The sequence below is a fragment of the Mesoplodon bidens genome (assembly GCF_964165515.1).
Source record: "Mesoplodon bidens genome assembly, chromosome: 2".
In the NCBI taxonomy this organism is placed as follows: domain Eukaryota; kingdom Metazoa; phylum Chordata; class Mammalia; order Artiodactyla; family Ziphiidae; genus Mesoplodon; species Mesoplodon bidens.
The window spans coordinates 141,988,720-142,016,467 of record NC_138177.1 but is presented as its reverse complement, the minus strand read 5'-3'; the positions used below and the strand labels follow the sequence as shown (position 1 = coordinate 142,016,467).

General features: G+C 51.5%; 1 protein-coding gene across 8 annotated transcripts in view; it reads right to left on the bottom strand.

Annotated features, from left to right (window-relative positions):
* The window catches only part of LRP8 (LDL receptor related protein 8), a gene marked incomplete at both ends in the record, with an annotated part of 77,172 nt that extends 62,966 nt beyond the window's left edge, over positions 1-14,206 (bottom strand). For all 8 annotated transcript variants that reach the window (XM_081225347.1, XM_081225350.1, XM_081225343.1 and 5 more), the window contains 2 exons: positions 13,194-13,313; positions 14,095-14,206. In XM_081225347.1, the coding sequence (XP_081081473.1) occupies positions 13,194-13,313; positions 14,095-14,206 (232 nt within the window). The remainder of the gene's footprint in view (positions 1-13,193; positions 13,314-14,094) is intronic.
* Positions 14,207-27,748: the final 13,542 nt, after the last annotated feature.

Genomic DNA, 27,748 nt, shown 5'->3' with positions numbered 1-27,748 from the left:
GCATGTCAGCTATCACAGGCCAGGAAGGGACACTGAGCAGGCTTGGAGTGAAGGTAGGGCGCAGTGTTTGCGAGCAGAGGTCCCAGAAACAGAGCTGGGACCTGGGTAGGGCAGAAGCGTCACAGGAGACAGATTTGAGATGGAAAGGAAGACAGATTCTGTAACAGGAAGGGCTATCCAGGGACAGAAAAAGCTATCAGGTTGCTTAGTGAGCTCCCTGTCCCTGGAGGTATTTAAGCAGACAATCGCTCCCTCCCCATCTCCAGCCCCTGGGGCTGCCGAGGGGATTCCAGCATTGGGATGGGGGTGGGGAGCCTGCTTTGGCCAAATGAAGATGCTGCTCCAGCCCCAAGAGCCACAGCTCACTCATTCATTCACTCAACACACATTCACCAAGGCTTGCTCTGTGCCAGGCCAGAGACACTGGGCACCAGGGGCAGGTGGAGCAGAACAAGAGAAACTTCATCTCTCAATCTTCCCCACCCCCATCCAGGGGGGTGAGGCCAAAGCTGGGCAGGGGGCAGAGGATGGAGCCCTGGCTGCCCACACTCCATGTCACAGGTCTAAGGGGCTGGGCTCCCTTATCTTTCTGGGCACATTTGGGGCACGGGGCCAAGGGCTGGGCAGGATCAGACACAATGCAACCTCCTCCTGCACCCCACCCCTCCTGGAGGTCCCCAAGGCTCTGGGCTCATTTCCTAATGAGGTCCCTGTAAGGACTCTTCCTAATTAAATTAGGACAGTAAGTTATGGCCTGGGGCCGCGGCGGAAGAAGCAGGGACAAAGGTGACTTCTGGGGGTGCTCCCCAGCTCCTCCCAGCCCACCCAGCAGTGCAGCAGCCTGGCATGGGAGGGGATTCCTAAAGGACAGATGGGAGATGGAGGTTCAGAAAAAGAGGTCAAAATAAGCGGAGCAAATCTTGAACTGAGCACTGATCACGTCCAGACACTATTCTTGGTGCTTTTCCTAAACAAACTCATATAATCGTCCAACCACCTAGAGGGTTAGGTGTTGATGGCTCCATTTTAGAGAGGAGACAAGTGCTCAAAGAGGTGAAGTAACTCGCCTAGGGTCCCACAGCTAGGAAGCAGTGAAGTATGGACTCGATCCCAGGCAGCCTAGTTAGAGGCCCTGCTGTTATCTGAATCACAGTGGAGTTGCTCATGGATGAGGCAATGCAGAAGCAGTCAGACGTAGGGGAACTGGGGGCCTTCCCACCCCCATGTCTATGGCTCCCACCTGGCCGCACGACAAGCAGAGGTTTGGAGTCAGACCTAGACAGGGGTCAGGGAATCTGAATTTCAAAAGGTGTCCAAAGTGACTCAAAGTCCTGATCCAATCCTCACAGGTGGGAAAACTGAGGCCCAGGGAGGAGCAGAGACTTGCCCAAGTCCCTCAGCAAGTCAGCGACAAGGTGAGGCTACCTGGCTCCTGGCGTGGTGAGGGTGAGAGCCTGGGCGGGGCGGGGGGTGACTCGCTCGTAACGGATCAACAGCAACAAGGGCTCAGGCCTCTGCTTCCAGGGGGAGAACTCAGTGCAGAATGTGCAAGTGTGGGAGAGGCCAAAGGCCAGGGAGAGGGAGGGCGAGGAGTCTGGGAGAACGGGTGGCAGAGAGAAGAGGGACTCCAACCACATGGCTGGCAGACCTCTGTGTCCTGGTATGGCCCAGTTCCCGGTGTAGGAAGAACCGACTGGCTCTGTGAGACCCAGTGAGGCTTCAGGTACTGTACGCAGACCAGGAATTGCTCATTACCCGCGTGCACAGAGCAGGAGTCTGGGGTTCAGATTCGAGGTACTTGTCCCAGGCCTCCAACTAGGACGTGGAAGGACTGCAGTGGAAACCCCAGTCCAGCTGACACTGGGAGACCATGCGTGTGCCTTGTCTGTGCACCTCCAAGAAGCAGGCAGTTGTGCAGATGGGGGACGAAAAGAGGGGGAGGCATGAGAGCATTACATATGCAGCATGTTTAAAGCCTGGGGCTACAGGTATTACAGAATTGGCCTGGTCAGACTCAGCAAAAAAATAAACAGGCGGAAACCCCCGAGCAGATATAGGTGCTGCTAATTAACAGTTGGTTCCAGCTTTGCACATACAGTTTAGGCCACATCCCCTGTGCGATGCGTTGGATTTCACAGCCCTTGCTCCTTGCTCTGGGCCTTCTGGGCCTCAGGGAACGGGGGCAGCTCCTTGGACTGCCACATCTGGGTCCTGGCCATGGCGGAGCTCCTGTGAACTCCGTGGTTCTCAGGGGAAAACAAAAGAATCCCAGGGAATTGGGGCTGAGAGGGGCCTGGAGATGCCCCGCTCCCAATGAGCAGAGACCCAAGAGGGGCAGAGACCTGCTGATGGCCATTAGGTAAGGTGGGAGCAGGGGTGGAGCTGAGGTGGGCCTGGTCTCCAGGCCATGGTGTTTATATCGACCTCAGCCCTCTGGGTGGGGCGTGGGTGGGTGCAGACAGTGGGCTATAGGCTGAGGCTTGGAGGGGAGAGGCTGCCATGGCAGGGGGCAGGCTGGGAACAGAGACTGCTGGTACCTCTCCAGCTACAAATAATTCCCCGTCACAAACAGCCCAGTGGGGGGCTCTGGCTTTGCCTTGGCTGGGCGGCCTTGGCCAGCATGGGAGCAAGAGCGTCACCTTGTCCCTGCAGCCTCTGTGCGTCCAGAACGGTCACCTCCCTCCTGGTGCACACCTGCTCTCTGAGCACGCACACTCCATGCACATGCACGTGTGCTGGTGCACGTGGCTGAGTGCGGCTCTGAGGGTGATGGGGGCAGCAGATGGCAGCTCGGGGTCCAGGAAGTGGAGAGGGAGGGAGGGCGAGAAGAGCACTGGCGTGAATATCCCTGGATTCACGCCACCAGGAAAGCCCACCCTTGGCCTCCAGCTATTCATACCAGCAGCTTAACCTGGGCCAAAGGGCCCTTCCTGCCTCTCATCAGCTGCCAACTCTCTGATGTTAAACTGGACCCACTGGTGAACCAAGGCCCCCTCCTAGATAACTAACTATGCCAGGCCCTGATGGTTAACCAGCTCTCCTTGGTTCTCTCTGCATAACCAGCTCCCCGAGGCCACCCAGGAAGCAGCCACCCTGGGGCCCCCGGTGCAGATGGCAGTGGCTGAGATGATTCCTACAGTCCCTCCCAGCCCGAGAAACTGCTGTTCTCCCAGGCAGCCAAGTCCTCCCAACTGGCCAGCTGACCTACATCTCTCCTGCTGCTATTTCAGCAACTGCCCTCTTGTTATGTCCTTGGAGGAGGAGAAGGGAAGCTGTTGACGGTCGCTTCTACTTGGCAGGGATCACGGGCTCGGGAAGGGGAAAGGGGATGCTCATTTCAGGGCCAGGTCTGGGCAGAACACTTTATATCAGCCTGCACACCTCTGAGAGGTGGGCTCATCATCCCCATTTCAGAGACCAAGGATCTAAAGCTCAGAACATAAGACCCATACCAGGGACCCTGGCTAGTGGGTCACAGGGCTGGTGGCCTGACTCCATTTTTCTCCATCACTCCACTGCATCCAATGCAGTCACAGGCACAGGAAGAAGACAAAAGGGAAAGTGGTCCAAGGAACCTGGGTCTTAGGGCTGAGTTCTGGAAGTGGACGCTAAAAAGTCCAGCTATCCTCCATCTCCTGCCTGGAATCTACCCACAAAGCCAGGTACACTCCCACCAACCCGCACCAGGCATTAAGGAGCTCGAGGGCCACAGGTCCCCCTCCCCCAGGCCAGGACTGGTCCTAAGCCCAGCTCCAGGGAGAAGAAATCTGCTCAGAGTGCTGGTTACAGTGCAGGTGGAGCAAGGACCAATGGGTAAAGGGGAGATGAAGTTCAAAGAGGGAGAGCCCCTCGTGCAGGGTCACACGGCAAGTTAGGGGCAAGAGCAGAACAATGTTTATAAAGCTGTGGAGGAGACAGATTCTACAAGTATCTTGAGAAAAATGAAGACCAGTTATACTCCCTTCTGTTTTCTTTGGTGGAGGTGGGGAGTCCTTGGGGCCAGATCACAGTTGTCCCTTCTCTTTGCTTTGTTTTGTGAGGTCTGGATCTGGCTACTTTGTCTGCCCCACAGGGCCAGGGTGAGGTGGCCCTGTGCTCAAGGAAGAGGGAGGTCCTGCGGGCCGCCAGCCTGGCTGGGAAGGGCCATGGGGAGTCAGGGGGTGTTGTGAGATAGGAAAACATCTCCTTGAGGGAGAGCGACAAGGTGAGGATGAAAACGCACATGCTCAGCCATGCCTTTCCTAGGACTTTCTCTTAAGGGAAGAACCAGACAAATGCACAAAGGTGAGTACTGATATTCACCCCAGCACTGTGTAGAACAGGAAAAAAAAAAAATATATATATATATATATATATATATAACCAACTAAACACATGTCTATCAATAGGAGACTGTGTCATTAAATTAGGGAAGATTCATGCAGTAGACTACTATCTAGCCCTTTAAAACGATAATACGTATCTACTGTTAGTGACACTGAAAGATGTGCATGATGTGGGGAGAAAACAACTGACATAACACAGGCTCGTTTTTCAAAAACACCCAAAAACCAAAAAAAAAAAACCCCAGAAACACACATGTTCATGCACACCAGCTCACATGCAGAGAATGCAAGAACACCTCTGGGTGGACAGGCAGCTCCCACGGTGGTATAACCAAGGGGGACTCCTACCTTCCTCTTTTCCCTTTTCTGAATTGTCTGTGTGTTTTCTTTTCTTTAAATTACAAGTATGAAATTACCTTTATATAATCAGAAAAACTTACTTCCGTTGGAAAATCAAAGGAAATCAATTGAAGTGAGTTTCAGCTTCAGCACTACCAGTAACAGGCTGTGTGGCCCCAGGCGAGCCCCACGCCCTTGCTGAGCCTCACTTTCCTCATCAGGAAAATAGGGACGATGATGAACTCCTGCACCACCTTCCTCTCAGAGCAGCTGTGAGGCACAAACTGGAAAAGGCCATACTGTGATTCGAATAGGCTGAGAGGGCCAGAAACTGAAACAGTCTCCAGAGCGGCTGGGGTAAAGTCCCTTGTGGCATCTCAAAGCCAGTGACCAAGGGAGGGCGGTGGTCACGTTGACCATCCCCATGTACTCCCAGACTGGCAGACCTCAGAGAGGCTTTGGGCTGCCATATCCAAGGGGCAGGTGCGTGGAGGCCGTGAGGGGTCATGGGAACTGTGTGGACCTAGGAGCCCCACGGCCCTGCCTCTCTGGGTGACTCTCCTAGTCACTAGAGGGTGTTCCAAGGGGCCTGATAAAAAGCTGGGTTCCTTGCCCACAAAGCAGCCGGCTTGTGGGCACCTGGCCTGGGCCCTGCCAGGGTCAGGGAGGTCAAACCAGGTGCAGGGGGATGGGAGAGCTCACAGGCAGGGCCCGCTCCTGAGCCACTGCAGCCGAGGGGCTATTCCTAGGGCCTGTGACATACACCGGCTTGTAAGAGGGGCCATGGCGAGCACGACTGACGATCAAAACGCCACCTGGGGCCACGCTCATGCTTGGGTGCACCCAGGGGCCAGGGCTGCTCAGGAGGGAGCTGGTACGCCCACTGGCAGGGGCTGGCAAGGACGGATGCCTGGGGTACCTAGAAAGGAAGGGCCACCCCAGGCCACTCCCACTGCAGCTGTGACTGGGATGTGTGAACGTGTATCTCTTCCTTTCACCTGTGTCACAGTGCAGCCGGACAGGCATGGCCCAGTCCTGCCGCTGACCCGCTGACCTGCCTGGGGCAAGTGACTTCACCTCTCAGAGCCTCAGCTCTTTCTCTGTGAAGTGCAGTGATGATGCTTCCAGGCACCGGCTGAGGGACGTATTGCATAAGAAAGCCCTCAGCAGTGAGCATGCTCATGAACTCTTACTATAAACAATATTATTTTAGATGAGTTCCCAGCGATCTGGGGGTGGGCAGCAGGCCCCAGCCAGGGGCAGTATGCACCTGTGGTCCCCGTGGGGAAGTCCCAAGCCCTTTCTGTGTGCAGGAGCCAGTGCCCGCCTGCAGCCTGAGAACGCCTTGCTCCCTGGTCCAGCAGGGAAAGGAGAGAGGGGGCGGGTGGCAGCAGGTGGGAGTTGGGAACGTACTGTTCTGACTCAGTCCCACCCAGGAACTGAGGACACCCTAGTTCTGAGAATGGGTCCCTGCTGACACCTGGAGCTGATGTCCAGCCACCAGGGCCTCGGTTTCACCTTCTGAAGCCTGGAGCTGGGAAGCTCCCAAGTTTGCAGGGTGAGCACTGAGAGACCTGCGTGCCCAGGCCCTGTGTGACTGTGGATGTCACTGGTGCCCTCGGGGCTTCAGGTGACCCAGCTCACAAGAGGGGGCCTGACTATGGTCCCTAAAGGATGCCCAGCTCCCTTCTCCAGCTTCAAGGACCCCTCAGGGCCTTCTCAGAGGCCCCTGGCTCCCCTACACCTGACTGATATCAGCTTCTCATCCTCAAAAGTGGGTGACATTTCCTCAGTCCATTCATTCATGCACACACCATCCCTCAAATATCTCGGCTCTGGGCCAGGCCCTGTGGTCCCCCACCACAGACACTCCCAGCCACCACGAGCTCCTACGATGGGCTATTACAAGCGTGCACAAAGCCATGGTCATCCAGACATAGGAGAGGTTAGATCACACTAGGAAGACAGGGAAGGCTTCATGGACGTGGTAATGAGCTGGGTTTTGAAGGATGGGTAGAAACCAGGGAAGGACAATCCAAGCAGAAGAAAAGTATGTATGTATGAGACCTACAGTCAGCGAATTGCATGGTGGTCAGAGAACCGAAGTCCACATTTTGGATGACTTGGGCTCTTGGCCTTTTCTGAGGAAGGATGGTAATATTGGAAATGACACTCCTTGAAGTCATCTGCGTCAGAGACATATCACTGGGTCCTCAGTTTCCTATCTGTACAATGGAAACCGTACTCACCACCCCACAGGCAATGGCCAAGGAAGGCCCTTGGAAACTGTGGAGGGTCACACTCATGGGGGTTGCTGGACAAGGGGGCCTTATGTTGGGGCTCCATGCAGTCTCCAGAAAAGACGGTCCCTCCTAGACAGAAACCTGTAGCGCAGGGAGGCATCACTGGACACTGCAGCCCCTCACCTTCTTCTTCCATGCCCTCTGAGCCCCAGGCCCTCTGACCCCAACTGGGTAGACAAAGCTCAGAGAGGAAGACGCTAAGGAAGAGTCCAGGCTCCAGAGTGGACAGGCCTGGGCCAAATCCTGGCTCTAGCACTCAAACATCATGACATTGGCCAAGTCACTTCTCTTTGAGCCTCAGTTTCATCATCTTTAAAATGGGAATAATAAGAAAACAGCCCTCACAGCGTTGTGAGTAGTAATGTTAATGAATGCAGATTGTCCAACATGGTGCCGGGCATGGGGGTAAGTAACCAGTATCTGTTAGTAGCAATTGCCTCAAGGGAGCTATTTATTTTGGAATCCCTCGTGCTCAGCACAAGGATAGCAGAGCAGACAATGTGGAGAAGACAGATCTGAGACCGAGGGGAGAACAGGGACATGTTGTGGGAGCTCAGGGACTAGGGAGCAAGAGGACAAGAGGTCAGGGAAGGCCACCTGGGGGAGGTGGCATCTCCACCAGGCCTTCAAAGACTGGGTGATCTGGGCATGCGGGCATTTGCAGAGCAGGTGTTACCAGTGCTGCTGAGATCCAGGGCCCTGAGGCCTGGCTGCCCAGCCCCCAGAGCAGGGCCCCACACCATCTCCTAGGCCCAGGACTGGGTTAATGGGGATGGCACTGGCCTGGGGGTCTGACCACAGACCCTGGGCCAGGAGACTTCCACTTGGTAACAGCCCTGAGCGGTGGCACAAATAAGCCTATACCCTCCTGCTCCATCAGCCCTCTGGGTCCTCTCACTCCTCACCCTCTCCCTGGGGGCACCTCTCTGGTTTCACCTGCTGTTGCTATTTCCCCAAGGGGGGAAAACTGTCAAGTCAGCTGCCTGCAGACAACGGAGAGGACTAAGCCAACCGGCCCTGAGGCCTATTGCACTCAGAACCCCCAGCAGGCCTGAGAAAGCCCAGGGGGTTCCCAGAGGGGAACTCCGTCCCAGGAGAGCCCCCTCGGGAAAGGCCCATGGGAGAGTCTTCAGCAAACACTCCCAAGGCCTGCTGGGGCCAGCCAGGGAGACACTGACCTGGCCCTAGGGAAGGGAGAAGCTTAGGCCCTGTGGGGCAGAGCCATGGGGGCTGTAGGGCTTCTTCCCCGTCCCAGGCACAGACAGGTCTGGAAACCAGCCTTGGGACAGGCATACGGCCTGAGGGAAGTCTTCCTCTGCCCCTCCCAGGGCCCCGGCCACTCATTCACTGAGACCAACCAGGCCTGTTTGATTCATTTCTTCCCTCAGGTCCTCCTTGGGTACCTTCCTCCACTCCCAGGTCCATCTCAGGGCTGAATGGCCTTGGGACCACCTCCACTGTGGCTGGGGAACCCTCTGGCTGAGGCATGCCTCAGCTGCGGGAGCCTTTGGATCTCGGGCTAAGCAAATGCGGGCAGGAGAACCAGGGGGGTCCTGGCAGACAGGTATCTAGAGACCTCAGTGAAACTCCTCCTCCAGGAACGGACAGACCCACTGCCATTCATTGAACACCTACTGCTTACCAGGCACATTATCTCACTTAATCCTCATCACTGGGAGGGAGAGACTATTATCACCTCCAAGGCCATTCAGCCAGAGGTCACAGTTGGGATAGAAAACCAGGAGTATCTGATTCAAGGCCACACTGAGTTATTCCAACACACATCTCTAAGTCCCCTCTTTCGACTCCTGTATCTCAGCCCTGGGGAAAGAGGGTAGCAGGGAGGGCTTTCTGGAGGTGAAACCTGCACTGATGATTCTAAGATGACAAAAAGAAGGTAGGCAGGTGAGGGAGCAGAAAGTGGTCCACACAGATGGAATAGCACGTGCAAAGGCCTAGCAGTTAGAAGCAGTAGAAAGGCCAGAATGTGACAGAAGTTTGGTGTCACAGGTTCATAGGAAGAGCAGGAAGGGGCTGGAGGGCAGTGGGGCAGTGGAAGCCGGTCACAGAGGGCCAGATGCAGAGGAGTCTAAGCTGACCCTATCCTATGGGTACATGGGAGCTTCCGGAGGACTCCGAATGGGGAGCTGGTGGGTCAGATGAGGAAACCGAGGTTCAGAGAGTAGCACTATCTGTCAGATGACTCCATCCAGTAAAGGACATGAAGCTGGGCCTCGTGTCAGGGGTGTGAGAATGGCCTAGGCCAGGAGGCACACTGAAGACCAGATGCGGGCTTGCAGCCCCAGCTGGGAGCTGTGGCCGAGCTTTAATTATTTACAAGGCTACTTCCCAGCAGGCCTCAGCACTCCTACAGCCTGGCCTTGCCAGCTAATGAACTCTCGGCCATGGGAGACCTTGCTGCGGCCACTCTTTATTAAAACTGGAACGGAGTGGTGATGGGGGCTGGGAGAACAGGGCAGCCTAAAGAAGCCTGAACAGGTAGAGGAAACTGAGCATATGACCGGTCCACCTGTCTAAGCAGTCCATCCACACGGAGAAGCGCAGAGTTCTTCCCAGAGCTGGAAGTAGAGTGGCGGGGGTTGATGTCCCCTCAAGAAGGGGAAACAGAGTCCTGGGAGGACTTGCCTGAGGTCGTCAGCTAGTGCTTGATGCAGCACAAGTTCCATTAGTTGGGTGCATTCACACCCAACTGCATTCACACCCCAGCAGTTTCAGTTTCACTTAAAAATCATACACCCTTGGGCCTGTTACTTAACCCCTCTGTGCCTTTGTAAAATGAGGAAAATGCGGGTACTTCCAAGAGTCACCCCATTTTATAGACTCGAGTGCACGAGGTGATACGTGTAGAATCCCAGCACAACTCCTGGTCCACAGCAAGTACTCAGTAAGTGTTCATTGTTGTTACTGTTGCTACTCTGGGGGCAAAGGGTTGGCTGGAGACCAGAACCCCTGTCTCTGCTCCCAGACACTAAGCAGCAACAGGAAACTGAGGCCAAGGCGCCAGCTGGCCTACGTGACCCAGGTGCAGCCAGGAACCCCACCCCTTCCCCTGGCCGGGCCGCCCCTGGGCTTCCAGCCCCTTCCTCCACTTTGAAGGCCCTTTGAGCTGGGAACTGAAACCCCATGAGCCTTTCCCTTCCCCATCCCAGTCAGCTCTATCTGTGTCTCCAAAAGGCCGAGTCCCATCCGCTGCGGGTAAGTTTCCGCACTTAGAAGGTCTTAATTTGAGTTCCAGCTCCAACCCTGAGGAGCTGTGTGAATTTGGGGGAGTCACTTCACTTGTCTGAACCCCAGTTCTTCCTCTATAATGTGGAGACTGCATCACCTATTTTTAAATGGTAAGCTCTGAGGGAATGGCATTAGTTACTATCTTTCAAGGCCTGCCTTAGCTGTCTCTTCCTCCAGGAAGCCTTCCTTGGTTTCCTCCACATACAAGCTCCTTCCCTCCAATCTCCATCAGCTCTGGGAATTCATGGTCTGCATTCTGGCCCCTTTGGGAGCCTGAATCATTTTTCCCCACACAGACTTCACTTACAAATGGCAATCCCCATTTTGCAGGCCAAGAGGTATAGAGATGGGGTGATTCAGGCCCTCTCACAGGGTGGAATGGTTGGAGTGGTCAAATATAATGCAGGGAGGATGGTTCCAAGAAATGCAGCTCAGGCAGGTGGCCCGGAATGGAGAAAACTCCCCAGATGGGGAAGGAAGGGGTGACAAAAGACCATTTTCCAACACCGCGCCTCATACAGCCACCCAAAGCTCCCACCACTTTCTTCAAGATTTCTCTTTGTGGCCCCTAGGGGTCCCTTTCTAAAGACCTTGGTGGTGTGAACACTCATCCATTCCCTTCTCTTCACCAGCCCCATGTGAAGACTTTCTACGGGTATAACCGATGGTAGAGGAACAGCTAACCCCCATTTGGCAGATGAGGAGACAAGCCCAGGAAAGTCCAGTGTGGGGGATGGATACTTGACACCAACAGCAAAGCCCTCAACGTCGGTTGCTTTTGTTCACTAACCCTCTGCCTGTGACTTCACCCCATCCATCTCAGAATAAAAGCAGGAGCCCAGAGTGGCCATCAGATTGGCCCTGGTCCTATCTGGGGTCGCCCAGCCACCCGCAACTTCACTCCTCCATTTGCCCAGAGCCTCGATGGAGATGAAAAGAACCCGGATCACCCTCCTGGGTTCTTCTGCACCACACTCCCATTGGAGCAGACAGTGCCCCTGAGCTAGGAGGCAGGTGGACACCCTGACCAAGTTCTGTCTCTCTCAGCTGTGTGACCTTAGGCAAATCACTCAACTTCTCTGAGCCAGAGTCCTTATCTACAAAGGGGGATGACAAGAAACACTTCTGCTCTTCACGGCCACCCCCCACAAAACTGTTGTTATACAGAGCCAGGGAGATAAGGTAAAACCGGCCCAGAAATGCACAGTTTCCACTTCCTCGCCTCATCCTCAGCACTCCCACTGTAAGGGAACCACAGAAGAACAACTCCAGGCGAGGAGACTCACTATCACCTTTTACCCTGGCTCAGGCATTTTCGAATTTCAATAGCATTGGGAAATGGTTAGGGTCCTAATTAGGCTAAGAACTCTGGAGTCAGATGCTTAAGTTTAAGCTCCTACTTAGCAGCTCAACAGCTGTGGAATAACAAACTTGATCTCTCAGTGCCCTGGGGTTTTTTTGTTTTGTGTTTTTTGGTTTGTTTTGGTGTATAAAATAGGACTGCTCTGAAGGTTACAGGAGTTTATATAAGATAAGCACTTACACAGTGGCTGGCACACAGCTAACAGTCGGCACATGTTAGTCGCATCACTTTCAATTACATTTCTAGAACTGGTCTTCAAAACCAGGGCAGGAATCATTAGCCCAAGTGGTCAGGAGAGGAAACTGAGACAGGAGGGAAAGATGCACCCATGTCACACAGCCAAATCTGGGTTGGTCTGTGAATGAACCTGGAGGCTGACTGGCAAACCCCTAAAAAAACCCACTATAACTCAACAGACAATGCCTGTCCAGGTGGTCCCTCTACCCCTCCTGCCACTGCGTGGTGCTGTGGGCCTGTCCACCTGTTGCCCTCCTCCCACAGAACGGGCACTCCCTGGCCTGCGGGGTGGGCCTGTTCTCCAAAGTGTCCCAGTGCCTGGCATACAGCAGGTGCTCAGTAACGATGAATGAATGCCCGTGTCTGTGTTTTTATAGAGTCCTGTTTATCTGTTCCTGGAACTATACTCCTTCCACTTGTGGCAACTGCTTGCTAACTCGCCTCAGGTCCCACCGACATCAGAAACCACGTGCACCTCACGAAACAACTTCCAAAGCAGTCGTGCCCAGGTGTACAAACACCACACTCAGCAAAGGCGGCCGGCCACCTGCACGTGACCATGGCTTCGCACGTGACCATGGGTTCGCGCGCGGCCTTGGGATCCTCACGGCCCTTCCAGGAAACAAACTCATCCTTCTGGCCCCCTCCTTCCTGCTCTGCCCCATGACTCCTGCCTCAGTCTGGCTGGCAGGAGAGCGCAGTCGGCCAACCAGGGTGGCACAAGAAAGGTCTTCACCATGACTAGGCAGAAAAGCGGCGGGCGCCAGCGCCCCGCCTGCACCTACTACCCAGGGGAGGTGCGGGGGTGTGGCCAAGGCGGGGCCAGGGCAGGGCCCCAACGCCAAGGGCCCCAGAAAACTGCACACCCGGCCGTTCCACGATTGGCCTGCTCCGGCCACAGGGACCTATGGGGTGGTCCTCGAACAGCCAATCAGGGGCCCCGGGGAGCCCATTCATTCACAAAACCCAGCAGGAAAAGGAGTGAGGCTAGGCCCAGAGTTGCCTGGAACTTTGAGACACGCGCGCGTTCCGTGGGGCCTAGGCAAGAGTCCCGGAGGGCCTGATCGCCGAAAGCTAGACGCTTGCAGGGACCGTCGCGTCGCCGCCCCACAGTTCCGGCCCAGCAACCCGGGCGTGGCGTGCCCTCCTCCCGGGCCGTGCTGCGCCGGGCTTTGCCCCCGGCTCCATCAGGACCTGCCGGCCGCCCAGAACCCGCTGGGTCCCTAAGTGCCTGGAGGGAAGGGGCTCCCGGGAGGGCTCCCGGCTGCAGGCTCCGGCAGTAAAGGTCCAGGCAGGTGGCCCGGTGGCGGCTGCAGCCACGTGGACGCTGAGCACGGCGTCCCCCACCTTTCCCTCCCTCCCCGGCCGGCCACTCACGGCAGTCATCCTCGTCGCTGTTGTCCGAGCAGTCGTCGTCCTCGTCGCATCTCCACACAGAGGGGATGCAGCGCTCGTTCCGACACCGGAACTGGTCCTTTTCGCACTCCTTGACCGACCCTGCGCGGGGGAGAGGGGGCGTGAGCCGGATCCCCGGAACAAGCGATCCCGGCCGCGGGGAGGGGTCTACTGAGTGAAGGGGAGGGCCCGATGCTGAAGCCAACGACCTGGAGGCCTCTGGCACCCTCGATCAGGAAGGAGGGCAGGATGGTAAGGGTTCCTGGGGTAACGGGCTGCTCTGTGGCAGGCACACACAGTCGGTGTCCCACCACTTAGGTATGCCCCCCATTCAGAACACGCACCCGCACACACGGCCCTTAGTGAGAGATCCACGCAGACACAGCCCACAGGGAGCCCCTGAACACGCCTCGACACGCGCACTGGGCGCTGCGGGCACATCCCCCTCGCACGCTGCCCCTCTTTCTCTGCCACACGCAGGGGTCGCCGGAAACGCATTGTCAGGCGGGGTAGTCTCCGGGCTCCGCTTATCGCCGCCGCGGAGCGCGCGTGTCAAATTAACGCCAACGGCGAGAATCACACAGCCCTCCCGAAAGCATCAGTGATCACCCCCATTAAAGTTCACGGCCCCCACGGCCCCCACGGAGCCCATCCCCCAAGAGCAGGTGCCGGAGGGCAGAGCCCACCACACAGGGAGCCGCGGGGGCGGGGGTCTAGGGCAAATTAAGGGAGAGCTGGGTCCCGAGGAGCATATCCCACCCGGGCGCCTCCCTGCCAGGCCCGGGCTCGGGGGCCGCGGCGCAACCCGCCCCCCGGCCGCCGGGCCGTGCTTTGTTGGCCGCTCCGGCGGCGCAAAGCCGGGCCGGGGACCGGCCGCACGCACCTTGGCCGCCGCGCAGTGGATCCGCCGCCGCCTCGAGATGCTGGAGCTGCAGCAGCAGCAGCAGCAGCAGTAGAGCCAGCGGCCGGAGCGCGCCCCGTTCGGGGCGGCCCATGGCGGGCCCCGGGCTCCGGCCGCCGCTCCCCGCGCACCCCGTGCCGCCGCCGCGCCTCAGCCCTCCGAGTCCTTGCCGCGGCGCCGGGGCTGCCGCTGCCCCCGCCGCCGCCGCCGCCGCCGCTGCCGCCCGCCCCGGCTCCTCGGCTGCATTTCAAGCAGGTTCCGTGACGCTCGGCGGCGGGGCGGGCTCAGGCTGGGCGCGCGGCCCCAGGCCTGGGCTGCCTCAGCCTGCGCGCGCCCCCCCCCCGCAACCCCGCTGCCGCCTCCGCTCCACGCTCCTCCCGCTGCCGCCTCCTTTCCCTCCTCCCTCATGCCCTTGGTCCACTTCTCCCTAGGCCCGCGCTCAGTGACCCTGCTCAAGGCCCCCCCCCCCCCGCGTGCTGGGCTCTGCAGACGCTGGGATGAGCCAGGCGAGGCCCCTACCCCCAGAGGTGGCAGAGGGCCCAAGGGAAGTAGCACAGGCTGCCTGGAGGAGGTGACATGCTGATAGGCGGCTGAGGGAGGCCTAGGAGTGAACCTGGGCGGGAGGGGAGATGATGTTCCCGGGTGCACAGGCCTGGGCATGTGCACACGGAGCAGGGATGGTAGTGGACAGGGATTGGGGTGCCAGAATTCGTGTGATCAGAGAGAAGCTGGGGGAGCAGGAATGGACCTCTGCACCCCTCCAAGACTCCAACCCGGATATTACACGTCTGTGTAGCTGGTTAACGTGCCTATGTTGCATTCTCATGTGAGAATTCCCACGGCCAAGGATGTGAGGCAGGTGGCTTGGGCCTGGTGCACAAACTTGATCCATTCATTCTCATTCAGTGTTCTGTTGGGCCAGGCAGAGGGGCAGACAAGCAGGGGGAACTGCAGGGGCGACAGGGTAGTCCTTGCTGTGATGGAGAAGGGCAGAGACTGTGGGACCCCACAGAAGGGACGCCTCATCCCTGCTAATAGGGGACGCACACCCAGGGCTGCTGTCTGCTTCTGCTGGCGTGAATAAGACCTCTCCCCTGGAAGGTCTCAGCCCCATCTCATCCATGCCAGGGTACAGGTGACTAGATTTTAGCTACCTGCTGGTAAGCAAGGCCCAACCAGCCCAGCCTTTTTGGACAATGAGTTTTGAGGGCACTGGCCACTAAAAGAGACAGACTGGAAGGTGGCTAGGCCCAGTGTAGGTCCCCCCTCCCCTCCTCTCTTGCTGCCTCACCTCCATGGCAGAGGGGCAGAAGAAGGGGCTTCAGGAGCTGTTAGTCTCAGGCCTGGAAGCCACTCTGTCTCATCAGCAGTCCTGTTACTGAGCCTTGTTTCTTCCCACAGAGGGCAGCCCCTTAGGAATTCGGTCACCCAACAAGCACATCCCAGCTCTGCTCTGTGCCAACCCTGGGCCTAGGAGTGCCAAGGTGAATCAGACATGGTACCAGCTTGATTGGTGGGGAGACAGAGCATCAACGGACAGACAATGAAATGCAAGCATGCTTTCAACAAAAACTTATGGAGCACCTCCTATGTGCCAGGCATTGCCCAGGGATACAGTGTAGACATAGATGACGTCCCTCTTTGCTCTCCTACACCTTACATCTTAGTTGGGAGAGACAGACACAAAAGCAAGAAAACAAACAAACAAGAAATGATAATAATTTCAGATCATCATAACTGCTATGGAAAAAATAAAGTAGGGTGATGTGAGCGTGATGGGAGGTAACTTTAGAGAGGTGATCAGGGAAGGCCTCTCTGAGGAGGTGACATTTTGCTGAACGGCAAGAAGGAGCCTGCTGTAGACTGAATGTTTGTGTCCTCGCAGAATTCATATGTTAAAACCTAATCCCAAATGTGAGGGTATTTGAAAGTGGGGTCTTTGGGAGTCAATTAGGACATAAATGGGATTAGTGCCCTTATAAAAGAGGCCCCAGAAAGATCTCTGGCCCCTTCTACCATGTGAGGACACATCGAGAAGAGAGTCATCAATGAAACAGGAAGTGGGCTCTCACCAGACACCAAATCTGCTGGCATCTTGATATTTCAGTGCCTTGATCTTGGACTGCTCAGGCTCCTAACAAATTTCTGTTGTTTTTAAGCCACCCAATCTATGATATTTTGTTATGGCAGCCCATATGGACTAAGACAGAGCCCAGCCATAGGAAGATTGGCTGTAAGGGCATTCCTGGCAAAGGGACCAGCAGGACAGAGGCCTTGAGGTGGGCTGGAGCTTGGTGATGAGAAGTTGGGTGACCGGGTGAGGTCAGAGTCAGCAAGGTTCTGATCACATGAGGGCTTTGTAGGCCCCAGCAGGAGGTTTGGATTTTGTTCCAAGCACAACGATGACCGCTGTGACAGCAGGATGCCTGGGACTCTGGAGCCCCTCCTGCAGCCGAGACTGACTGCTTCATCTCATCCCCTCCTTCACTCTGTGGTCTCAAGGAGAGTCAGTTCCCGCCTCTGAGCTTCAGTTTCTCATCTGCAAAATAGAGATGGAGAATTCAAAGGTCTATTCTAGTTTTAAGATTGTGTAGCTTAAAGTTCGGAGGCAGCAGGGTAGAGAGATTAAGCGCATGGGCTCTGGGTTAGACCACCTGAGTTTAAGTCTGTTCCTTCCCTTCCTAGCTACATGACCTTGGACAACTCACTTAACCTCTGTGGCTCAGTTTTTTAAATCTGTAAAATGGGAATGGTGACAGTACCTCACAAAGTTGTGAGGATTACATTAGAGGAGATGCACAGCATGCACTGTACTGTAGGTGCATAATAGCTATTAGTTATGTTACTGTTACTCAAACATAATTCCCTGTCAAAAACCCCTGATAACCTCCTAACACTCAAAGAATAAAGACTGAGCCTTCCTTCACCTCCCCTCCAAGGGGGTCTTTGCTCATACTGTCCAACACACATCCAGCTGCCAAAGTGGGCAACTCCTTGTCTCTTGAAAACCCCCTCATTGGAGGTTCTCCAGGCTCCTCTCAGCGCCCACCCAATTTGGACCACTTCTCTCTCTCCCTAGTCAGCCTGTGACCTTCCTGAGGACAGGAACCAGCTCTCCTGCATTTCTGGGTTCCTACAGGGCATGTTTGATCAACGTTTGTTTGTTGTTGCCTTTACCATGGTTTCTGTATGCCTAGGAGGATTATGTCTTATTCATCCCTACTTTCAGAGGATAGATACAAGGCTTGGCATATAACAGGCATTAGATAAATGATGTTTAAATCTTTGAAAAGGTTAAAAGGAAAACCATATCAAGTAATAATAATAGCTAATACTTATTGTACACTTGCTGGAGGTGGGGAGGGGGTCAAGCACCATCTAGGTGTTTTAAACGCTTTAACTCATTTAGTCCTTACAGCATCTCCATGAGGCAGGTTTTATGTTGATCCCATTTTACGGATGAGCAAACTAAGGGGTGGGGAGGTCATACAGCTAGTAAATGGCAGGCCTAGCATTTGAACCCAGAGGGCAGAAATGGGAATTTTTCAGGGCACCTAAGTTGGTTAATCTAGTGAAGGGCAAATGAAGAAAGATTTGACACACACCATACACCAAATGGACACTGAGGTCCTTGTATAACTTGTTCCCAAGTGACTTCTTGTCCTCACCTGTCCTCTTTCTCCACCCTGGGCTGACTCAAGCATACAGGCCTCGCCCAGTCCTGGGTTTCCAAAGAAAACCCTCAAGCCCAACCCCAAGTGCAATGAATTCCCCAAGAGACAGAAACAGGTGACATTCCACCTGCAGTCAGCATGTCACCCTGCCCATCTCAAGTCTCTGTGTCCTGCCTTCAGAGTCACCAGGGGCCAGTGGCCCACCACCCCTTGCACATTCTACTCCCTCACCCTGTCCTCCAAGAGAACCTCAGGCCTCTGCCAGGCTGTACCCTCTGCTGAGAACACTCTTGCGCTGGCTGACTTCTGTGCATCCTTTGGGCCTCAGCTCACATTCCTCCTCCTCTGGCAAGTCTTCCGGCCTCCTCTAGAGAGCTCCTCCCTACCCCTCTGGCCTCCCACAACAGCCGTGTCCCAATCTCTCTGATCGCACTAGGCTATCATTGTTGTATCCTCCATCCAATAAGGAGCTGCTCAAGTCAGAAACTGGGTCATCCTGGTCCCTTCTGTGTCCCCAGTGATAATTTGTTAAAGGGTAGTGTGACCATATGAATTCTCTCCAGGGCCAGGGCCAGAGAGCTTTCTGCATATACACCTCCCCCAGCCTGCTCTGGCTGGCCTTGCACCAGGCAAGGGGCACAGATGAGCAAGACTCCATCCCTGCCCTTGAGGATCTCTGGTCTGGGGGCAGACAGTGTCAGTGCAGGGTGATAAGATCCCCAGAGAGGGGGTGCCCACAGGCATCACATCCCCACCCCGAGGTATCCAAGGCTGTGTCAACCACGCAGCCAGGGACAGAGACCAGTGGCCCCAAGCTAATCACAGCTGAGCTGCAAGGGCAGCAGAGCTCTCCCACTGTCCACTATCATCACTTTTCAGAAGTCTAGCCTAAGTCTGTTATGCTGTACTGGGAACCAATTGCCAACTTCTCTTTGCCGCTGTCCCTGTGTTTCCCTCTCTCTCTCTCTGTCTCTCTCTTTCCCAGCAGTGTCTTCATTCCTGTAAAAGGGATTCTAATTTATCACATGAACTTTATACAGATCCAAACTGCCATGGTTTAAATCACTTGTTAACTGTGTGATCTGGGACAAGTTACTTGAACTCTCTGTGCCTCAGTTTCCTCATCTATAAAATGGGGATGACAATGTTACCTAAGAGTATTAATTACCTATTGCTGCATAACAAAATACCCCCAAATTCAAAACAACAACTCAAAACAGCAACAAATATTTATTATCCCCTACATTGTCTGTGAGTTAGGGATTTGGGAGCAACTTAGTTGGGTCACGATGCTGGCCAGGCTGTAGTCTTCTGAAGGTTTAACTGCAGCTGGAGGGTTTGAGTTGGCTCACTCACATGTCTGGCACGTTCATATTGGCTGTTGGCAGGATGACTCCGTTTTTCACCACACAGATTTCTCCACAGGACTGCTTGAGTGTCCTTATGACATGGCAGCCAGCTTTCCCCATCCAAGAGGGAGAGAGAAAAAGCAAGGAGGAAGTCACAGTGTCTTGTATAACCTAACTAGGGAGGTCACACTCCATCATTTTGGCAATATCCTATTGGTTTCACAGGTCAGCCCTATTCCATGTGGGAAGGACTATATAGGAGAGAAACAGCCAGGAGGCAAAAATCACTGTGGGCCATCTCGGAGACTGGCTGCCACACTATCTCATAGGGTTAGTGAGGAGGAAATAAGTGAATATAAGTAAAGTATTTAGAAGAGTTTTCTGTACATAGTATACCTTATATATGTGTTTGCTCTTATAATTGTTGCTGCTTTTTCTGGTACACAGTAAACACTTCCTAAGGACTATCTACAATTATCGTGAACATTACTGCTATTAGCTGCAGAACCTCATACAGAGGAATACACCCAGGAACTGAGAGGATGAAGGCGTTTCAAGGTTTCAGAGCTGACCAGAGCAGAGCAAGACAGACCCAGTGTTGGTTTCCTGCCTCCTGGCTGTGTGCTCTCAGGAGAGTCACATCTGTCTCCTTCACTGCCTTGCTAGAGGACACCGGGCAAGTCCTTTTTCCTCTCTGGGCTGGGCTCCCCATCCCTAACATGAGGGTTGGACTAGGTCAGTATTTCCCATGACCAATCAGTCATTCTTATCGCCGGGGAATGACTTTCTCCATTTCCCCTTACCTGCTCTACTGTCATCCTAGTATTTCCCTTTAAATCCTTTCACTTAATAAACTTCGCTTCATCCTAAGCAATAATCTCCATGAAATCACAGGTTTGATATGCTAGTCATATTTTCCAATACACATTAAAATAAATGTGTGCTTATTCAAATAAACAACGCTTCTCCGTCCATCCAGATGTGTCTCGCTTCTCTCAGGGCCGCCAGCTCTGCGTCCCCCATTTAATCTGGGAAAAAGGATAGAGAGCAGAAGCCCTGGCCACTCTGCCCGTGACAACAGGCTCCTCAAGGTGACTCAGACGTCGTCAGGCCCTGGATACCCATCGCCTGAATCACAGGGCCTTCTAGGGGAGGCTCAGCAATTTTCTGTTTGCTTTTGTTTTGGTTTAGTTTTTATTTTATTTTTTCTTATCAGAGTTTTACTTCACAGAGTTTAAAGAATCAAATAGTTCTGTACACTTTGTTATGAGAAACTTTAGTCGTTCACCCCCCACCTCCATCTTCTTCTCCCCAGAGGCAAACATTTTCAAATCTTTTAGCTGATTCTTTTGGTTTTTACCTCGCTATAGTTAAATAACACACATTTCTATTTCTTTTTTTATTATTTTATAAATTTATTTATTTTATTTGTTTTCTTTTTGGCTGCATTGGGTCTTCGTTGCTGCACGCGGGCTTTCTCTAGTTGTGGTGAGCAGGGGCTACACTTCCGTTGCGGTGCACGGGCTTCTCATTGCAGTAGCTTCTCTCGTTGCAGAGCACGGGCTCTAGGCATGTGGGCTTCAGTAGTTGTGGCACGTGGGCTCAGTAGTTGTGGTGCACGGGCTTAGTTGCTCCGCGACATGTGGGATCTTCCGGACCAGAGCTCGAACCTGTGTCCCCTGCATTGCCAGGCAGATTCTTAACCACTGTGCCACCAGGGAAGTCCCACATTTCTATTTCTTGATCTTTCGGTTTCAGGCACTATCTTTTGACTTCTCACCATGAAGACAATGATTTAGCTCTCTCACCACCCCCCCTGCACCCCCAGACACATACACACACGGACTCTCACACACTCACTCTCTGAGTCAACCATCACCCATCCTTCCAATATGGTTGTGATTCTTTGATTTTAAAAAGTTTTAAAAATTTTAAAATTATTTTTAGTTGTGGTAAGATATGCATAACATAAAATTTACCTAACCATTTTTAAGTGTACAATTCAGTGGCATTAAGTACATTCATATTGTTGCATAACCATCACCACCACCCATCTCCAGAACTCTTTTCATCTTGCAAATGGCAACTCTGTACTCATTAAGTAACTCCCCATTCTCCTTTGTCCCCAACCCCTGGCAACCACGTTCTAACTTCTGTCTCTATGAATTTGACTACTCTAGGTACCTCATGTAAGTGGACTTGTACAGTATTTGCCCTTTTATGATTGGTTTATTTCACTGGCACAATGTCCTCAATGCTCATCCACGTTGTAGCGTATTGCAGAATTTCCTTCCTTTTAAGGATGAATAATATTCCATTATATGTATATTCCACATTGTGTTTATCCATTCATCTGTCAATGGACACATATGTTGCTTCCACCTCTTGGCTATTGTGAATAATGCTGCTATGAACATGGGTGTACAAATATCTCTTCAAGTCTCTGCTTTCAGTTCTTTGGGGTAATACACCCAGAAGTGGAATTGCTGGATCATATAGTAATTCCATTTTTATTTTTTGAGGAATTGCCATACTATTTTCCATAGTAGTTGCACCATTTTACATTTTACCAACGGTGCACAAGGGATCACATCTTTGTCAACACTTGTTATTTTCTTTTTTGTTTTGTTTTTTATAGTAGCTATCCTGACAGGTATGAGGTGGTATCTCATTTTGGTGTGTTTTTTTTTGGTCGCTCTGCCAGCATGCGGAATCTTCCCCAACCAGGGATTGAACCCATGCCCCTGCAGTAGAAGCGCTGAGTATTAACCGCTGGACCGCCAGGGAAGTCCCCTCATTGTGGTTTTGATTTGCGTTTCCTTGATCGTGATATTGCACATCATTTCATGTGCTTCTTGGCCATTTATATATCTTCTTAGAAGAAATGTCTATTCTAGTCCTTTGCCCATTTTTAAATTAAGTTGTCTGTTTTTTGTTGTTGTTGTTGGGTTGTAGAAGTTCTTTATGTATTCTGGATGTTAATCCCTTACTGGATACATGACTTGCAAATATTTTCTTCCATTCTGTGGGTAGCCTATTCACTCTGTCGATTGTGCCTTTTGATACACAGTTTTTATTTTTTATTTATGTTGTCCAATTTATCTAGTGTTTCTTTTGTTGCCTGAGCTTTAGTGTCATATATTGAAAGGATTTTTGTGTGATCATAACAAAATAAATGCTATTCATAGTGTGCCATGCTTAGCGTCTTTTCCTGCATAACTGTGTTTTTCCTGGAGTTAGTAATGGATATTTATTTATTTATCATTTTATTTTTCGCTTCATTTCTAAGTGTTCATCCCTTATCCCCAAACTCTCCCTCATTTGTGTAAACTTCTATTAATACAATCACCCATATTAGTACTCTACCAATTCACTTGACTGGGAAGTCGCTGCAGATTTCTGACTCTCCATCCTGGACTGGTTGATAGCAAGACCAGCTGCTCAGCTCTCCTTGTGGGCTTTCCCTTCCCCATCATCTGGAGGCTTCTCTGAACTTTTCTCCTGTGTTGAATCTCCTGCTTCCGACATACCGTGTATTCCTCACTACCTTATTTGGGGCAACATCTGCTCATAGCTTTTTTTTTTTTTTTTGTAATGCAGTCCACTGGTTAAGACTCCATGTTCCCACTGCAGGGGGCGTGGGTTCGATCCTTGGTTAGGGAACTAAGATCCCACAAGCCGCACCATATAGTCAAAAAAAAAAAAGGGTAAAATGAAGTATAGTTGACTTACAATATCGTGTTAGTTTCAGGTGTACAGCAAAGTGACTCAGTTATATATATATGCATATTTTTCAGATTATTTTCCATTACAGGTTACAATAAAATATTGAACGTAGTTCCCTATGCTGTACAGTCAATCCTTGTTGCTTATCTATTTTATGTATAATAGTTTGTCAATCTCATATACCTAATTTATCCCTCCCCCTTTCCCTTTTCCCTTTGGTACTCTCAGGACATGGAAACAACCCAAGTGCCCATCAATAGACACTTGGTTTAAGAAGACTATATATAATGGAATATTACTCAGCCATAAAAAAGAATGAAATATTGCCATTTGCAGCAACAGGGATGGACCTAGAGATTATCATATTAAGTGAAGTAAGTCAGACAGAGGAAGACAAATATCATATGATATCACTTATATGTGGAATCTAAAATATGATACAAATGAACTTATTTACAAAGCAAACAGACTCACAGACATAGAAAACAAACTTATGTTCATAGCTTTCTGAGAGGAGGTGTCTAAGGGAAACTTTTTGAGACCTTGCATTTCTAAAAGTGCTTCTCGTTTAATTGGTGGTTTGATGAGATATAGAGTTCTAAGCTGGAAATAATTTTCCTTCTGAATCTTGAAGGCTTGCTCCATTGTCTTCTAGTTCCTGTTGAAAAGTCCAATGCCATTTTGTTTCCTGTTTACAGAACCCTGTTCTTTCTCCCTGGAAGTGTTTAGGCACCTGTGTCCTCAGTGTGTCTTTGAGTAAATCTGTTTCCATTCACTGTGCTGGGTACCCAGTGGGTCCTCTTATTCTGGAAACTCATCTTCAGTTTGGAGAAAATTTTCTAGAGCTACCTCTATAACAGAACGATTTCCTCGCCTCCATTTTCTCTGTTTTTTACTTTCTGGATCTCCTTAATTATTCCAATATTGGCCCTCCTGAACTGGTCTTCTACATTTCTTATATATATATTTTCACCTCTTTTTGTTTTCTATCTAGAAAATTTTTTCAACCTTCTACAGAGGTTTTTATTTTTCCTCTGATCATATTTTCAAGAGCTCTTTGCTTTTTCAATGTCTATTCCTTTTTTATAGTACCTTGTTCTTTTTTCATGATGCAATATTTTCTCTTATTTCTTTCAGGATGTTAATAATGTTTTGTTGTTGCTTCCTGTGAGTATTTATCACCATGTATAGTCTCTGCTTCCTCCAAGTTAATTTTTTTCTCATTGTCTAAAAGACTAGCCACAGATTGGGAGAATACATTACAGCACAAATAATGAACAAAGCATTCTACCCAGAATACATAAAGAACTCTTACAAACCAATGCTAAGAAGACAAACAACTCAAAAAAATAGCAAAAGTTATGAACAAGCATTCACAGCAGAGGCAATATGAATGGAAAATAAACCTGAAGAAAAGATGCTCAACCTTATAGTAATCAGGAAAAAGCAAATTTATACCACAATGAGATTTTCCACCCAAAAAGAATCTGAAAGTGACAAGTATTGGTGAGGATGCGAAGCCACAGAATTTTCCTACACTCCTAATGCAGTGAAAATTGCTGCAACCACTTTGAACTTGTGATTTCATTACTAAGCGTAAACCCTAGAGAAACTCATGCGTACAAGCATCAGGAGACCCACACAAAAATGTTCATAGTAGTGCCATTTATAATAGCAAAAACCTGGAAACTAAGCTAATGTCCTTAGAAGGAAAATGAATTAATAAATTATGCCATTTCCATATAATGAAATCCTATACAGCAGTGGAAATGAATCAAATATAGCTGCAGACAACTATGCAAGGAAATCTTAGAAACAACGCTGAGGGAGAACAGCTTGTTGCAGAAGACTTCATAGGACAAAATCCAACATTTAGAGGGCTCAAAAACAAGCAAAAATAAACTATATTGTTTAGGTTTTCATACATATGTGATACAAGCTTAACCGAGGAAATGATTCAACAAAATTCGAGATAATGGTTGCTTCTGTAGGGAAGGCAGGGAAATGGGATAAGGAAGAAGCCCATAGCATTAGTCATGCTCTCACGTTTAAGTTGGGTTCAAAGGTGTTCATTATTATGCTTTATACCCAGGGTGGCCATACATCCGGGGTTTCCAGGACATTCCTGATTTATACCTGTTGTCCCACAAAATTATTCACTGCAATCCCTTTCTTTCTCAGAAAGTTCTGGTTTGGTTAATAAAGCATATGACTAGTCTGTTTATTTCTTATAAAAATGCAACACACGTCTATTTTATATATATCTATTATTAGATAATACGTGTAATTTTTAATGCCAGGGCTGGCCACGGTCCAAAGGGATGTTTGTGGTTTGGCCCTGGCATCCTTCTGAATCAGTCTGGGTATCTGTCCTCAAGGCCTCAAATGACCCCCTCCAGCCACTCTGATCTCCCTATGCCCTAGTCCTCACACCCTCCCCCACCCTGGGTCTTACCCCCGACTCCTCTCCACCTGTCACTCTGTGTGGGACCATCCTCCAGAGTTCCTGAGACCTCGCCTACAACCCAAGGTCACTGATGTCCCCTCTGTGCCAGGCCCTGTGCTGGGCAATGTTGGGGTCCCAGCCCAGGTCCTGCCCTAGAGGAGCTGTTAAGGTTCAGACGGAGATGGAGACTGTGGCAACCCAGAGGATCAGAGGAGAGACACAGCCCTGGGCTACAGCACTGCAGAAAACATGGCCAAACCTGGAGACCCCGGGACAGCTGCCTGGAGCTGAGTGAGCTGGTGGGAAAGGTGGGGAGAGAGCTCCAGGCAGAGACAACATGGAGCGAGACGTGGGGTGGGAAAGAGAAGGCTGGGCTCGGGGAAGGCAGTTCACACAGTTCAATCTAAGTAGAGCACAGGGCACAGAACAACAGGACAGTGCAGCAGCAGGAAGCAAGACTGGAAAGGGCACCTCCTGGGGCCTTGAATGCCAAGCCTCAGATCTTGGGCTCTATCCTGAGGGCAGCGAGGAGGCTCTGAAAGAATTAAAGTGAGGCAAGGAAAACTATGAAGTCGGGAAGAGTGGTATCAAATGAGGTTAAGAAGGAAACTGGGGAGAGAGAGTCAGAGAGACAGAAGGGGGCAAAGCAGCAGAGAAATTTTACTATTCGGCTTAATCTTGGAAGCCCACTCCCCGGACAGCCTCCCCTCCTCCGTCCTGCATCCGCCACCCAGACACCGATGCTACACATGCTAAGAGATCTGAATAGCCCAGAGGTCTTGTGTCCAGGCTCTGCTGTAGGACTTCCTGGGTTCAAATCCCAGCATTGCCCACATCCTACCTGTGTAACCTTGGACAAGAGGCTCAGTCTCTCTGTGCCTCCAGTTTCCTACTCTGTAAAAGGAGGATGAGGAAAGTACCTGCCTCAGTGAGGCTTAATTGAATCATTAAGGGCCAGGAACATAGCAACCTCTTAATGAGCCATCACGTGATTAGGTCAGATACCACCCCCTCCTCCAAGACAGAGAAGATACAGCTGAGAAGAGAGACGGTCTCTCTGCAGAACCTTGCCTTGTGGCCCAGGGCCCCACACAGGGCTGGAAGTGTCCCCCAGCTGAATGAATGAAATTTCATGCCTATTTGAAGTCTCTTTCCCCTGACCTTGCCTGTGGTGGGTGTGGTGGGTGGGATGAGCATGATGACAAACTGTCAGTGCATTCCCTGAAGCAAATCTCCCCCCTTTACAGTTTACAGTTTCTCACTGATCTTAACAGCAGCCCTGTAGGTGAAGCATCTTCACCTCTACTTTATAGGTGAGGACACCGAGGCTCAGAAAAGTGTGAAGCTTGCCCAAGGCCACATAGTCAGGGTATATGACCAAGTTCAAGCCACCTGACTTCCACTGCCCACAGCTGTCTAAATACAGAATGTCAGGACATCAGAGCTGGGCGACCCTGAGAGAGGACACTTTGGATGTGGGATTTTAGTCATGGAGTTCTTTCTTCAATAAAAATCTTTGTGCAACCTCAAGATATAAACTCCATCCAAGAGGAATATATTAGCCATGCTAGTCTGGGCTCTGCTGAGATGACAAATAAACCCTGAAATCTCAGTGGGGTAACACAATAAAAGTTTGTTTCTCACCCACACAAATACAATATGGGTTAGTGGCTCTCCTGAGCATCTCTTCTCTACATGATGACTCAGGGATACAAGTTGCTTCCATCTTAGTGTCCCTATCTATGATGTAAGTTCAATACATTGTCACTATGAGAAGCAAACAAAAGAGCAAAGAGTGTCACATTAGGGGGTTTAAAGCTGGGCCTGGAAACAACGTACATCACTTCTGCTCACACTCTTTCCAAAGAACCCAGTGACTGGCCTTTGTCACCTTGGCAAGTTAGGTGAGGAATACAGTCTTCCTGTGGGCCCAGGAAGAAGAAATAAGACTGGCGAGACTGTAGTCACACTGAGTGCTCCTGCTGAAGGGTGGAGAGGAATCCTAGAGCCCCAAATCTGGCAGTCCTCCACCCAGGCCCCCTCCCCAAGTGGGGTACATAGTTTGAAAATCTCTGCTGGAGTCCAGCGGTTGGGGAGGCCCAGGCCTAGAGCAGTTTCATGCTTCCTCTAGATCTGAGCTCTGTCTGCTCATGGCTGTCTTGCCTAATTTTTAAAGGCAATCAGCCTGGCATGGAGGTTTCTTAGCTATAAGCTTTTCCTGTGGTAATTTCTGAAACCCTTGGTGCCAGATCCAGCCATTCCCTTGCAGTGCCCACAATAAACTGAGACACTCAATCTCTTTCGGTCAGGGACTTCAGGAGCCTGGGGTCCCACAGGAATCTTCGAGGGACGCTGCCTCTACCTGGTAACTGGGTCACAGCCTGTTAGGACCCAGAAATGGGGCTGGGAGCAGAGGTAACAGCAGCCACTGTTGTTCCACC